This window comes from Colius striatus, chromosome 7 (assembly GCF_028858725.1).
Source record: "Colius striatus isolate bColStr4 chromosome 7, bColStr4.1.hap1, whole genome shotgun sequence".
Classification (NCBI taxonomy): domain Eukaryota; kingdom Metazoa; phylum Chordata; class Aves; order Coliiformes; family Coliidae; genus Colius; species Colius striatus.
The window spans coordinates 23753425-23769377 of record NC_084765.1 but is presented as its reverse complement, the minus strand read 5'-3'; the positions used below and the strand labels follow the sequence as shown (position 1 = coordinate 23769377).

The window sequence follows — 15953 nt, the reverse complement described above, 5'->3', positions numbered from 1 at the left end:
GCACTAATTCATTCTTCTTTTATATTCAGGAATAAAAGGGATCCCCCAACCCTCAGCTTTTATACCTACTGCGGAAAGTAATTCCTTTCAACCACAAGTGAAAACTCTGCCATCTCCTGTTGATGCCAAGCAGCAGCTGCAGCGTAAGATCCAGAAGAAGCAGCAAGAACAGAAACTGCAGTCTCCTTTGCCAGGAGAGTCTCCAGCAAAGAAAACAGAAGGCACAGCAACCAACGGTGTGACCAGTATATCTAATGGAAGTCCTGCAATCCTGTCCCCTCCACCTATTGGCATCGTTGTGGCAGCTGTCCCCAGTCCGATACCGGTAACATTCTCCAGCAATTCTCTAGAGAAACCATCTTATGAAAGGATTGTAAATTGCCAGTGACTAAGCAGTGGTGTCAATGGGATAAAAAAACCAGTTTCTATTCAAAGGCTGAGGTCTCTTGATGCTTTTCTGTCCCAATGACAGTGTTACAGCACGAGTAACAGGATCATTATAGAGGCAGCAGAATTAGGATCACATAACATAGGCCGAGCGAATCTCTGAAGTTGACACCAGGATTTCAATTAGCAATAGTTAAGGTTATATATGGGAATAATTGCCCTTGAGATGGAAGTTTAACCAGACAAGAGAGCTGACACCAGTCTTGTGGGTCACTGAGTCCATAATACAGAATCTCAGTTCCTTTTCATAGGCCTGGCTCATGTAGTGACAACAGTAATTTTATTTTTGCATGAATGCCTGTGGTATGAAACATCTGTGTCTTTCAGCCATACAAAACTGGGTTAGTGGAAAGTTGTTTGGTTTTAAGATGTTAGCTGTGTTGTTGATATCAATAGGTAAGGCAATTTTTCTCACTAGTAGTGGATTTGGTTTTACCTCGCTTTTGAAACCTTAACAATGAGCAGTGTTTTCAACACATACTCTCTTCCTTAACCTTTGTTTGTCTGTCTTTTTGTTCCATGTGGTGAAGGATTGTATGAGAATGACCCTTTCATTAGCAGTAGAACGGACTAGTGTGTCGACCAGTGTGCCTTTAAAATTGAGACCACATATCTGTCTACCAATCCTTAGGCTGACAAAAAGAAATTGTCTTGTGTATAATCAAAGAGCTTGTTCTGTTTCAAGCTTAACGTTCACCGGCTTTGGTGTATTGAGCTGTGTCATCCTTCACTTTGGAAGCACTTGGGGATGAGATGGTCTGTGGGCTTTGGAGACTTCATTGCTTCATCACAGAACCTTTTGTTTTTCTCTCCCTACAGGTGTCAAGGACCAGGCAGCTGGTGACGTCTCCAAGTCCTATGGGATCATCTGATAGCAAGGTCCTGCCACTCAATGTTCAGGTGGTCACTCAGCACATGCAATCAGTCAAGCAGTCACCAAAGACTCCCCAGAATGTGCCCGCCAGCCCAGTTGGTGACCGCTCTGCCCGGCATCGCTACCCGCAGATCTTACCGAAGCCAGCAAATACCAGTGCTCTCACCATCCGCTCTCCCACCACGGTGCTCTTTACCAGTAGCCCAATCAAGACTGTTGTGCCAGCTCCACATGTGAATTCCTTAAATGTGGTAAAAATGACAGCAATATCTCTTGCCCCAAGCAGCAGTAGTGTGCCTGTCAAACAGACACCTTCAGTTAGCAGTAGTGCAGGAGCAGGGGAAGAAGGGAAGACTGGTCCACAGATCAAAAACGGATCTGTTGTTTCACTCCAGTCTCCAGGATCCAAGGCTAGCACTGCTGCAGCTGCGCCCACAGTCAAGATAAAAATAGAACCAGAAACGTTGCTGGATGAGAACTCAGTACAGGGCCAGGAGAGCTCTGACATGTCCAAATCCATAAAGGCAACCCCTGACCTGCCTTCCACTCAACTAATTAATTTTGAGGTTGCAACCTTGAAGATTTCAGCTGATGATGTTGTGGAGACAAAACCAGTTAAGGGCTGTGATCAGGGTGCTGAAGAAGCAGGGACCAAATATAAAACACAGCCTAATGAGATCATACCAGTTTCTTCAGCAGGCAATAATCAAAGCACTCTGAAGCTCTCAATTGCCAGTCAAAACTTGTCCAGCACCAGCATCGATTCACCTCCTACTGGCGAATCTATGATGAAAGACAAAACATGCACTAAAAGTCCAAGAAAGCGACAACCTTCTACACTTGAGGATTCCCAGATACCACCTGTAAAGAAGCCACTGGTGGAGCAGCCTTCTGCTGGTAATGCTGTGGAGGGTCAAAAAGCAAACGGTGTTAAGAAGTCTCTGAAGGTTGGATCCTTAGCTAACAGTGACAATGCAGCAACCCTCGCTCAAGCTCCCAGCAAGGTACCTGTGAAAGTCCCTGCACCTTCTACAGCTGCAGCAGCCTTAGCAACAGACCTTCCTTTGGGTGCTGATTTAAACACCGGTGATCCTGCTTTGGACCAGCAGCTTGAATCAGCACCATCTCCAGATATAAAAGTGAAATTGGAAGGGAACATGTTTGTCATAGAAAATGATGCAAAACCTGATGGCAGCTTTAACCCAAATATGTGGCACCATATCAGCAAAACTTCCGACTTTGTATCTGTGAATTGTGAGCAGCAGCAAGATCTCGGTGTTATGACTCTCACAGGGCACTCTGGCTCTAGTGACTTGCAGGAGTCGACGTGGGAGCCGGTGCACTGTGAAGGTCTCCAGCAGGATGTATATGGCCAGCAGCTACAGACCCAGATCCAGGACTCCTCCCTGGATCAAATACAAGCACAGTCTTCAAATCAGTTACCTCTGCAGTCTGAGCTGAAAGAGTTTGAACATGCAGTCCCTCAGTCAAATGAAAACTTCTTCTCTTTTGATGATGACCTTACCCAGGACAGCATTGTGGAGGAGCTGGTCCTCATGGAGGAGCAAATGTCCATGAATAATTCCCATCCTTACGGTGGTTGCCTAGGAATGGCCCTTCAGAGTCAGACTGCAGCTCAAGGAGCTACCGTGTCGTCTCACCCAAGCAGCACGCACTTTTACCATTCAATCCATAACAACAGCACTCCGATCCACACTCCCACCCCCACCCCCACTCCAACTCCCACCCCCACCCCGACTCCAACACCCACCTCCGAAATGATCGCTGGATCTCAGAACATGTCCCGAGAGAGCCCCTGTTCAAGGCTGGCTCAGACGACTCCTGTAGACAGCGCCCTCGGCAGCAGCCGGCACACACCCATCGGCACGCCGCATTCCAACTGCAGCAGCAGTGTCCCCCCCAGCCCCGTGGAATGCCGAAACCCCTTTGCCTTTACTCCCATCAGCTCCAGTATGGCTTACCACGATGCCAGCATCATATCAAGTAGCCCTGTGAAGCCAATGCAGCGGCCCATGGCCACCCATCCTGACAAAACCAAGCTCGAGTGGATGAACAATGGCTACGGTGGCGTTGGCAATTCGTCGGTGGCGAGCCACGGCATCCTTACAAGCTACCAGGAGCTGGTGGAGGACCGCTTCAGGAAACCGCATGCTTTCGCCGTTCCCGGCCAGTCCTACCAGTCTCAGCCCCGCCACCATGACCCGCACTTCGGCCGTGTGACTCCGGTTTCCCCTGTGCAGCACCAGACAGCCCCTGCCAGCAGCAGCACCGCCACCAAGCAAGAGGGCTTCGCTGTTCCTGCTCCTTTGGACAGCAAAGGAACCGGTTCCTCTCTCAACAACAGCCTGAGATGCCGGAGCGTGAGCCCTGCTGTCCATCGCCAGCGGAATCTCAGCGGAAGCACTGTTTACCCTGTCTCAAATATACCACGCTCTAACCTGACACCTTTTGGAAGTCCAGTGGCTCCTGAAGTTCACAATGTATTTGCTAATATCCACGCAGACACCAGTGCCAATAATATAGCGCAAAGAAGCCAGTCGGTCCCGTTGACTGTGATGATGCAGACGGCCTTCCCGTCTCTTCAGAAACAGACAAACACTAAAAAAATAACCAATGTGTTGTTAAACAAACTCGATTCTGATAGCGATGATGCGGTGAGAGGTTTGGGAATGAACAACATGCCCTCGAATTACACAGCCAGGATGAATCTCACTCAGATTTTAGAGACATCTGCCGCTTTTCCTAGTGCCAACCCGCAAAATATGATCAATTCCAGCACTTCAGTTTATGAATTCCAGACACCAAATTACCTCACGAAAAACAGCAGCACCGATCAGATCAGTTTTTCTTCTGGAGATAACCAAGCACAATCAGACATCAGAGAGCAGCAATTAGATTTTAGCAGCACTGTAAAAGACATTTTAGGGGAGGACAGTCTGCCAACAAACCAGCAGCTGGTGAATCAGGTGGCATCAGATCTCAATAACGTTGCATCTGTCTTTCCCAGCGACATCAGGTTGTCTTCCGAGCTCTCAGGCAGCATTAACGATCTGAACACTTTAGACACAAATCTACTGTTTGATCCAGGTCGTCAGCAGGGACAAGACGATGATGCTACACTGGAGGAATTAAAAAATGACCCCTTGTTTCAACAAATCTGCAATGAATCCATTAACTCAATGACTGCATCAGGTTTTGAGTGGATGGAGAGTAAGGATCATCCTGCTGTTGAAATGTTGGGTTAATCTTGTTTTATAAAATGTATGTAGCACACTGTATCTAAAAGACAGACGTATTGTATTTGTCTTAATGGAAGTGCCTCCTGCAGCAGAAACACTTGCTATGTATTGTGGCATTTAAAAAAAAAAGTTTGCTGTACCTGTTGCTCATTGTTCAGCAGGAAAAAGGCAGTCTTACCAATTCTAAACAATCTCTGAAGGTGATGGGCTATCAAAGAGCCGGTATTAAAATTGGAGTTTTATAGCATTTCCCATTCAAGGTTTCTTATCGTAGCCAATAAAGTGGTGGTCAGTAGCCAGCCAACAATGACAGCTGTGGTTGAGGCTGTGGGAGGGTTTTAAGTCAAGCTCATTTGTAGGCTTTCCATACCTTGTACTGCCTGTTACTTTTTGGTAGGTGATGCTTCCTTATCTTCATTGTTCAGGGCTGAAGTGCAGGCTCCCTGCAGACAGGTGAGGAGTGGGCCCAAGAGATCCAGGTGACTATGCCTGATGGTTGTGCAGCTGTCTCAAGCACTGTGCAGAGGTGAGCTGTGCTGTGGGAAATCTCTGTGGCTCTGATGCCATTGACATTAGTAAAAGGCAGAGGTAGGAAAAACTAGCAGGAATGATCAAGGAAAAAAAAATGCACTAATTTTTTTATTTTAGACAAAAAAAAATCTATGTAGTTATTTTAGCCATTAATATTCATGACATACTTGATACTTGAGTTCTCACGTCAGTGTTTTTATATTAGGTAAAATTGTTATGGAAAGATGTTGAGCACTGAGATTTGACCTAGGCATAACACCCTGTTTTAAAGTGTTGGTAGTGTTTAATTATTTATCAATGCTAGAGGAGGAACGTGGCGTTTTCCCTCTTTTTTTTTTAAAACAAAAGAGCTGCCTGAACTCACTCATTTTTAAAGATTCAGTTTTTAAGTTTGCTCTTTCCTAACTTAGTGGAGTGTAGGAGGATGTTCTCTTCACTGTATTTCAGTAGGCTGAGCCTTTCTGTCTTTCTTGCTCATTCTCTTTCTTACACAAAAGATGATTAAAATATTAGAAAATGTGGTTGATCTAAAAATACTTCATATAGAGCCATAATACTGCCAGGCACTTTACAGATACACAGTAAGACATGTGATCTTTCTTTTACTAAAACTTCTTCTTTTAAAAGTACTTAATGGTTCAGAAGACTGAATTCCTTTTTCAGAAGTGATTTGACAGGACTAGTGAATCTCATTGTGTTTTGGAAGTCCTTAGATGGCCCTCTGGAAAATGAGATTTAGACTTCTGCCTCACTAGTCCACTTAAACCAAAAAGGACCTTTCATTTTTATCAGCATGACATGGATCTCTCTAATGGTCAAAAGAAGGAGGCAGCCATGGCCGTGATACTAATAGGAGGAAGAAAGCTTGCAGAAGCAAGCTTTTGCAAAAGCAGTGGTGCACTGAGGATGCTACAATACCATCCCTTACACCTAGTATAAAATTGATCATTTACCCTGCAAACTGACACTTAAAAAACAGAAAACGGAGCAGAAACCATTCTTCTTTCATGCATTACTTCTTTGAGCAGTCATGGATTTATGAAGGGAGAGGCACAATCAGCCTCCCTAGATTTACTTAAGAGGAAGATGCTTGGATTTGGGAAGTGATTAGTGGGTTTTTTGTTTAAATGTCTCTGTGGTCTTATGTTCCTTCGGCTGTTGCTAATGACTTGAGATCCCAGTACAGGTCCATATGTTTTTTTGGCAGTACTGATTGAACTTGTGCTGCAGCATTAGCTCTTGAGGTGCTGATGTGCTGTGGCTCCTCTTGCCCCAATACATCTCCAGTCCATAGCCTCTTCTGCAGGGACAAATAGTTGTGCCAAACTATAGCACCTTACAGGGGCCTGATTTCACTGTGCTCGCATCAGGAATTTTGCCACCTTGTCAGGAATGAGCCTGTAGAGTTTGTTTCCACAAAGCACATGGACGTGTGATACTGTGGTTTGCTTCATTTAAGACCAAATGACCCTTTAGTTTTGTTAAGGAAATAGGGTGGAGACTGAAAACTGAATGGTAGCCTTCTGCTTCTTATCTTGCCTACTGTAAGTCTTGAACTACTTTTCTTGGAGGCTAAAGTTGCTGGAGGCAGTCTTGGGTTCTATACCTGCTTACGGTCTTCTGCCAGAGATGTGCTGAACGTCCTTTTACTTTGCTGACTTCACTGGGCCCTGGAGACACTCAACACCTCTTTTTTTGTTGGATTTGGTTTTTTCACTGACCCTGTGTGAAGTGCCAGCACTACTGTGAACAGGTAAAACCTGCCTTTGGATGGAAAGTGATGAGGGTGGCCACCGTGGAGAGAGGCCACTGGCGTGCTGCACAGTGCCTGTGTGTTGGCTTGTTGCGCAGGACTCACCCCCACGTCGCCAACACCAAGACTCAGATGGGCTTGGGGGAAATAAGGTTTTGACTAACTCCACTAATTTTTTTAAGAATATTTCTCAGAAAAGCAAGAGTAGATTCAAAGCTGATCCATTCTAAATTATGCAGCCATCACCAAAGGTTTTTAAAAGTGTGTGTAAGATGATGTTTTAAATACGAGCATTACATTGGGCCTAACATGTGACTTAATTAGCAGAAATATTCTATAATCAGTGGACTTAAAGCAAATATGGGAAAGTATTTAAGAAGTATTAAATTCCATAAGGATTGTTTCATATAAAATCCAAGGCACAGGCACAGCTTTATACATTGGTATGTGTTATTTTAGAGGTGTTTGTATGTTGATGTTTAATTAATAATGTTAGGTCCCTGTACTTAGTGCTAGTTAGTTCTTTACTATACATTGAGACAGAGCACTACTGCACACCAAAGTATGCAATACCCAAAGGAGAACTCTGTGATTCTAACAAATGGAAGCCTGTCCGTGTCAGATACTCCAAAACGAAAAATTTGAGACAGTTCTGACCCCTTGTTTACATTACTGGCTTCCTAATAACATGATAAATTATTTTGATAGCAATTTTTGCTAAAGTATATCAACTAGTGAATTTGTACCCTGTGTACAGTATTGCAGCAAACACTTTAAATTTGGGTGGTTGGTTAGTCCAGCAAACTTTCTGGGTTCATATATTGCACTAAAATTCTGTTGAACCTGTGGCAGGCACATTCCTTAGGATAAATGCAGCAAATACGGCCCACAGATTTAAAAAAAAAGGCAAAACAGAAAAAAAACCCCTTTTTAATGTGTTTCATTATTAAAAGGCAAAATGTCATTAAAAGTGACAGGTGAAATTGTCTTATGTAGCAATGTGCATTGATCTCAATGAGATATTTCTATTTCTTATTCTCTTACATGAGAATATTACAGCAGGAAAAATTAAGTTTAGTTTGCTTCACCATGTTAATACATGATCACAAAACGTGCATGAGTGTTGATGACTTAATCTTGTACAGTACTAGATATATTCCTGTAACCACTTTTATTTTTTTTTATTCTTTTGCTGTATTGAAACTGGTTGAGTGTTAACCAGGTGAGCATAGTTATTCACAAGTTACTTACTTTTTTATGTTAACTAATTCAGCTTAGTTATTGTTGAATATGTTCCTTTCTTGGATTATTTTTTATTGTTCTGGTGTTGAAAAACCTTTTTGCATCATTTTATCATGATAAGAATTCATGAAGTAAATAATTTGCAAATAATTGCAATAAGCACTGACTTCTGAACTGAAAAGAAGGAAAGCGTTTCTTGTGCAGTGCATTTGAGGTTCATATAATAGTCTTGTACTATACTGTGCTTTATTTACTGCACCGTAAAGAAAGAAAAATCCCTGTTCCACATTTTCATTTAGTGCAGGAAATCCAGTTTCTCCTTTCTTGCTCAGTGTTTTGTTGTCTGTTGTACTGCTGAAACTACAGTAGTTGAATATTGCAGTAGCATTTCAGTTATTTTTTTTATTGAAAGTGCTCAAAAATTGTTTTTTAAATGTTTTCAAAAACAATAAAACCATTTTATATTAAAATTACTTCTAAAGTTTTTTCCTCATAATGGAAAATGTGTGTTAAGGATAATCTGAAATACAGAGCTTTCTAGTCCATGTGAAGACGTGTTACGGCTGCCCAGCTGTATCAACCTGCTGCAGTTGCTGAGCCCAGTTAGACAGCTCAAGCTGAGCATGAAGGTGAGTATTCCTAGCTGGGATGCCTTGACCAGTCTGTGCTCTCACAGTAATCACTTGAGAGAAGTTAGACTGTTCACTTAATCTTTACATTCCATTTCTGAAGTGTGGTGATACTAATACCTTTAGGGGATAAAAGCAGCTGCAGCTTACAGTTGGACTTGAAAGGTCAAATTTGCTGTTGAACGTGACAGTGATATTTTGGCTGAGGCTCCACTTCAGAACATGGTGGTTAGAGTTGTTGTGTGCAGCTGCCCTGTGCTGTGTTCGTTCTGATGCAGGTTCTGGCACAGTGTTCTTACAGAATGGTATCATGGTGGAGTTGGTTTGCTGCCTTAAAGGGGAAAATAGGCTCTTTAGATCTGTGGAGTCCTTTATTTGGGTTGTAAAATTATATGCAAACCCAGCAGCATACCCAGCACAGTCTACGTGAACACAATAGAGAAGTATTGCCTCAGAGCAGAAACTGGCTACGGGAAAGTGAGGGTGAGGATAAACATTCAGATTTTCTTGCCAAAAAGATAGCGCTGGTTAACAGATTCCATCCTGGACTACAGAGGTGCTGAGATGAGCTGGCAGGTGGCAGATTTGATGGAGGCAGAAAATCAGCTGGGTTTGTCAAAGAAGAATCATCATCAGGGAGCCATAAATGAGACAATATGAATGAAAGCACCAGAAAGATTCATTTTAATATGACATTGGAGGGTATGCTATTAATATCTCACTCGAATCTAAATTAATGTGCTCTCAAAAGAGTTCTCAATGAACAATTCACGGACATGCTTTCTCCATGTTCCCGTCATAACAATGCAAGTTAAAAATTCCCAAGGAATGAGATGGAATATAATGTAGGAAATACAAAAGGATATTTTAGAAGCTGATCTGAAGTAATAATTGGTTTTAATTGGAACACCTCAGCTGCAGACTGGAAAGAATTGGCCTTAATGAGTAATTAAAGGGTCATCAGAGCAAACAAATCTGTGACTGTGAATGGAAATGGCGTCATAGGAAAGAGTTAAGAAGGTAGAAATGTCAAACTAGATGTAGGGTCAAAATAACTACCTCACAGTGTTGAAGTCCTGTGCTTTGTGGGTTTCAAAAAGACTAGATGTTTATATCTTCAATAGAGACATCCAGAGTAAATTCTAAACAACTGCTTAGAAATATTTTTGCATCTCCTTAAATACAAATGTGCATGTGCAAATGCAGCTGGTAGTCTGGTAAATGGAATTACCCCTCTAAGGTCATAAGGACTGCTGTGTTGAATTAGCCAGTGGTTCATGTACTCTATACAGTGTCTCTCGCTATTGATAACACCATCTTCTCCCAAGAAAAAAGCCCTGCATTACTTGGTAGTCACAGGATAAATTGCTTCCACAAAAGCTGCTCTCCTATACCTAAGCAGCTAAGTCTGAGCCCAATGCATTAGACCAGGGTTGGGAGTGTGGAACAAGACATGACTCAGTGACCCCTAGAGTTTCCTTCCAACCTTTTGTCAGCATGTGCATCAAACGAGAGAGTTGAGGAAGCCTAACTGTATCAGTGTAGCATGGCTGCTCTCGTTAAAATAGTTTAAGTGTGATACTGGATGGTTATCAAATTAATTTGGCAGCCAACTTTTAATTATCTAGGTAGGCCTCCTCTGATCCATAAGTCAGAGATAACCCACACCTGGATCTTGCATCCCTCCTCACCCTCTTACAAATGGCACGAATTAAGCTTGGGTAAGGAGTGGAAGTATAAGAAGAATGTTTACTGAGGCTCACAAATTGTGCAGTAACTCTGGAAAGCAATTCCAAACTGAAGAAATGAGCAGTGGCCTGACCATACGCTTAATATGTTTCTGAATGATGCTTACAAGGGAGTGCAGTAACACCTGCAAACTCAGTGATTCATGTAAAACTTTTACTCTGCATGATGTTTCTAAGAGTTACCTGTAATCATCCAGACCAGAAGACACATGGAGAAGATAGCGATACACGTTACAGTTAACAACCTGAATTAATTCTTAATTCAGCTCTGTTGTGCCTGTGTTGTGTTGTGCTTGTCTCCAGGCTGCTGCGTTAACTTTGCTGGGCGACCATAACAGAGAAGAGTGCAGGCAGCTCCCACCAGCCACCAGTGATGACTCAGTGTCCTTGCCTTTATCTGAAAGGACAGTGAGAAGTTTTCATGGAAACATCCTTTCTGCTTGGCAGGAAGAATGATGAGCAGAGTTGTTTTCTTGCAAGAAGATCCTGTAGTAGCTCAACAAGGGTGACCCTTCCATAGGCAGGATCTGCATGTGGATTAGAGGCCCATTCAGTGTTTTGTAGCTCAGGGATCTAAAGGGATGTGAGACTATCCTATACTGTCCTCTTATAGTGCTAGCTCTAGCAAATGGCATTTTAAGCAATACTTCCCAAATGCTGAGCGCCTTTGTTACTGCTGCTATAACAGACCAGCAGCTCCTAGTGCATCATTAACATTACCTAATGAAATTGCCAATCTTTTAGTCTCTTTACTTTTCCTGCTCAACTTGTTAAAAAAACTGTGAAATGTAAACTAAGTCAAAAGTGTATTGAGAACATGTGGAAATTTGTTCAGAAAACACACTGCTAAAAAGATAGCAGTTTCATTCTGCATATTGCACACCACCCTGATACAATGCAGAATATATAACCAAGTGATTTTAGTTCCTGAAAGATAATGACATTCCTGCTATGTGCTTTGAATATGTAGGAGATACTTTACTAGTGATGTAAATACTTGAGATGTATTGCCTTGGAACATTTGCATATCTATTCTCCAATGGCTTTGTGGGGCTCCTCCTGAGTCTGTTCTTCCTGGGCCTGCCTACCAGTTTTCTATATCTGGTTATGCCTCAGCTCTGCAATCATTAAAAAGGTCCATTTTTGTCCCTGTGGCTCATCTTTCCTGTTGTCAGCTTCCTTTTAAAACACTGCTTTTATATGGATGATGGTAAGTGTTACGTGTTGTTGGAACTTTGCCTACTCATGCTACCTAATTAAGTGATGCCTAGTAGAATCAAACTTTTGCTGGCTCTAAAACTGCTCTTTCAAATAATGTTCTAATAATATTATCAGTATGTTTCTGATCTGGAGCATTCTGCATTGTACATGTGAGGGGTTTGGACAAAAATGTTAAAACTGTACTTGAAAAATAGGCCCAAGGATGGAAATGAGCTGTGAGAGCTTGTGAGAAGGTTCCATTGTAACCTGTCTACACATATGCTACAGCCATTTTTGGTAGAAATATTTTCAAAATAGTAACAGAAATTATACCAAATAGTCTAAACTTGATTCTAAATCTTGCATGTATCTTAAAGGTGGGGAAAAGGAGATGTGTAGGGAGTTGAAATTACATCTCCATTTATTCAGGAGTTGATAGCCTTATGCCCAGTTATTAACTTGGTGCTAGTGGATCGTTGTGAAGATTAAATTGAACAGGATGTTACCTGGCTGCTGCTGGAACTGCATACACGTGTAGCCTCAGGTGCCATGTGCAGGAGGGTGGCCAGGAGGAATCGAGAGAAGTGGTCCCTGCAGCCTTCCTCAGGTAACTGACCTATCCACCACTGCAAATCTGTGTGTCTCAACACACTTACTTTGGAGAGCTATTGGGCTACCTTTTCTCAAGTATTCTTAGGATTTTAGCATGGGTGGGAAAACACAGCTGTATAACTGTATTACATCATAAACTAACTGATTAGGATTCACTCTTCTCCTTTCTCTATCAAATGTACCCTTGAGCGTTCAATTTGCCTGCACCACATCAGTACTTCAATAGGACACTTGTTTCAAGGGCTATGATAATCAGTTCCCAGAGAGATCAAGTCCAATTCCTCCTTGCTGTGAGACAAGAAGAGGCGTTTTCAAACATGATGTTTAAAAAGCTGTGTATAAGCAATGATTTTTTCTGACTGGAACAAAATGTGATTTGATTCAATTTCAAACTGCTTTGAAAACCTGAACAATCTCCCTTGCTATATATGTGTAAATGAGAGGGGAGATGAAGCACTCATGTCAAAGAGGCCCTGCTCAGAGGTTCTTGTGCCAACAGCATCACTAAAATCTGCTCTGACGAGGATTACTTGTGGAAAGTGAAGCTAATGCTGGGGCCTAAAAACAGGAGACCTCAGTGCTTATTAATAAGGAATTGCTGAAGATCTGCTATGCTGTAAGTAGCTTTTTAATTATCTTGCTGAATTATCTGAAGTTGTATTTTTTATAAATGACTTTTACAAAAGGTAGCCATGTAATGCAGGAGGATTATTTGCATTTCCCTTTGTTTGGCAGAGATAAGAGTCTTCTCACTAATAGGTATCCCTTTACAGTGCCACAGAGCCCTACATCCTTGTCAGACATCCTGGTTTTCAGGAGTACTTTCTTGAGGGATTAGTTCCTATGCAAGCCAGACCTGAAGCTATGTAGACACTTCTTGGATGGTGTGCTGTTGTTATATCTAGTTTGGTCTTGTTGGTAATTAATTCCCCGTGGCAACACTTTCAATTTCATTGGGAAGGCAATCGGTGGACCAAGGACAACACATGGAAAACCTGTGTACTCAAAAATAATTGAACACTAAACGAACCTCAGAATTAAACCCAACTTACATCAGCAATTTCTTACTATTCACATTTTCCTTATAGAATAAGGGAGAAATGCTAAAAGAAGGAGCCTCCTATGTGAGAAGTGGAGGCGTAAAGACAGGAGCGTGTGAGTGCTGCTTGGCCACACACTGAGTCAGACCAGCAGCTTCCCTTGGTCTCAGTGATGTTTTAGGCCCTGGCAAAGAGCTTATAGCACATACTACTTCATATGCATATGGAGAATGGTAAGCCCCAAAATATCATCCCCAGAAAGTTCTTCCAGCACTGTGATGGGCAGAGCTATTAGCAGAAATATACACAATGACTGTGTTAGCCATGGGATCAATGGTGGTGAATTAAGCTGGGAACAGCGTGACAGCAGTTGACTGGAGCTCAGCTCCTCCAGGTTTCTGTTCTGGCAGCTCTCCTCCCCCTCAAGCTGAAAATAGGGAGAGAAAGTTGACATCTGAATGCTGGTGATTCAGACAAGTGTTTACCACTTTATTCAAATGCATATGCACAAAATGAGTGTGACTTTCCATCTCCACCAGAGTAGTTCTTCTTACTATGCAGATTTGGTCATCAAGCCAGAGAGATTTCCAAAGAAATTGCTCATAAACTGTTACACTAATCAGAGAAAATAGGAAAAACATTTCTTATATCTTTCCCTTCTCAAAGCCTCTCCCTGTCAGAGAAGATCTCAGCAATGTTCTGGGGGTGACAGAGGGACCTGGCCCAGGGCAGGTGTTCATGGCTCAGGAATGGAACACAGACCCGTGTTTCAAGAGCAGTGTCACATTTGGTCTGCAGGCTGCCCTGAAAAGGAGCTACTTGAGTGGAGAATTTCTGGTTCACATCTAGTCTGTCCTTGGGAGACTGTCACACTTTGCTGTCAAAGGGACGAGTAGGGCTGCAGAGTTAGGAGACAGCTGGAGGTGGTGGCTTGGCAGCAGGCAATGCAGAAAGCAACACGTGTCCAAACAAAAGATATGTTTCTTTTAAAGGAATGAGGGAAGTGGAGAAAAAAACCAGAACCCAGTAACTTTGGAGAACTGAGAATGAAAGGGAGCAGTAAGGGACTGAGGAAGACCAGAGTGTGACTTTAGGGTAGTCTGGTGGCAATGCAATGCAGAGACAACAGTCAGACTTGGGTCGCTTTTGCTGCAGTGAAGATTACAAAATTTGAGCTTTCATCTTTGTATCTATTTTACAAGTTGTTATCATGGTGTTTGAAAGCTAGTACTGAGTGCAAGGATCTAGCACCTATTAACTGTAGAGCCAAAAAGAGTGTTGAGTCTTAAGCTATTAACTATATCTCTGGCAAAAGTCTCATCAGTGAGTCATTGCCATGGTAGAGGAGAAATTGAGATTACTAGGCTATCAATAGATATTTACTTCTCTTAGTCATAGCAATGCCTCACTAGCAATAGAATTTTTTTCTATTAATTCTCTATTGTCTGCAGTTTTCCATTTACCTGACACTGTGAGTAGTTTATCATAACATTTTCTGTTCTATGAGTCAGTAGAACAAAAGACAATAGGACAAAAATCTGTATGTCACTTGCATCCAGATTTTTTGTTTAATTGCAGTTAAAATAATTTTTGATTCCTTTGAAGGAAGAGCCGTGAAGATTATTTGTTTGTCCAAATTGATTTTTAAATCCTCTGTAGCCCAAGTACATCCTATATTTAATAAGGTGAAACATACTTTCCTGTCACTTGATGTCTTAGCTTTTGTTGTTCAAACCTTACCATAATTAATATATATTCTTATGATAAAGATTCATTTATTATGGTAAACCTTTGGAATTCTGAAACAAATCTCCTTTCCCACGTTGTTTTCTCCTTTAAGAACAAACAGTGTTTAGTTTTTTTCAAAGCACTTCAGCATTAAAGTGTATGGATTCTCCTCATCTTCTAAAACATTTGCAACAAAGACACAAGCCAAATATTGTAAATGTTCAGAAAATTCAGACCACAACATATGTCTATCAGGCAGAACACCATCATCTAGGAGATGGGAAATATTTTTTTAAGCTTGTAATTTTTCAGTCTTTCATGATACCAAAGGTTAATTTAGATGGCCAGAGAAGCCAAACTTCTTTGTTACCAGATGAAAACTCATTATTAGGATGAAGTAATGAGATAAAATATTAATGTTGAAGTGTTCCATTGCACTCAGGTGATCCAAATGCAGGTTATTCTCTGCAACTGAAAATCAATTACTTTCAGAAAGAGGAAGAGCTTTCAGAAGACTCTCTTCCACTATTAACCTGTAACTGCGTAAGACCCTAAAATATTAAATGCTGGAAATATATATCTTACATAAGAACTGACTGTTTGTTAACAAACAGATTGTAATTTATTTCTCCTTGTTTTTAAGTAAAAGAATATTTCAAATTAAAATTCTTCCATTTTGAATGAGCTGCTAGTTGTGTTGTTGGAATGTTGAAGATAACTATTGATCCCACTGAAAACACACATACAGACCTTATCTTAGTATATGGATGCCTCTGGCTAGCAAACCCTGAAACATATGCCTTATTGATAACAGGTCATGATTGGATTTGGGATTTGACTGTGTTATAATTCCTGTTCCAGACAATCAGTGCTGTTTACACACCAAAAA

The 15953-nt window shown here is 41.7% G+C and overlaps 1 protein-coding gene across 2 annotated transcripts in view; it reads left to right on the top strand.

Annotated features, from left to right (window-relative positions):
- RFX7 (regulatory factor X7) overlaps positions 1 to 8580 on the top strand; it is a 55582-nt gene extending 47002 nt beyond the window's left edge. For both annotated transcript variants that reach the window (XM_061999525.1, XM_061999526.1), the window contains 2 exons: positions 30 to 325; positions 1267 to 8580. In XM_061999525.1, coding sequence (XP_061855509.1) covers positions 30 to 325; positions 1267 to 4587 — 3617 coding nt within the window. In that variant the 3' untranslated portion in view covers positions 4588 to 8580. The remainder of the gene's footprint in view (positions 1 to 29; positions 326 to 1266) is intronic.
- Positions 8581 to 15953: the final 7373 nt, after the last annotated feature.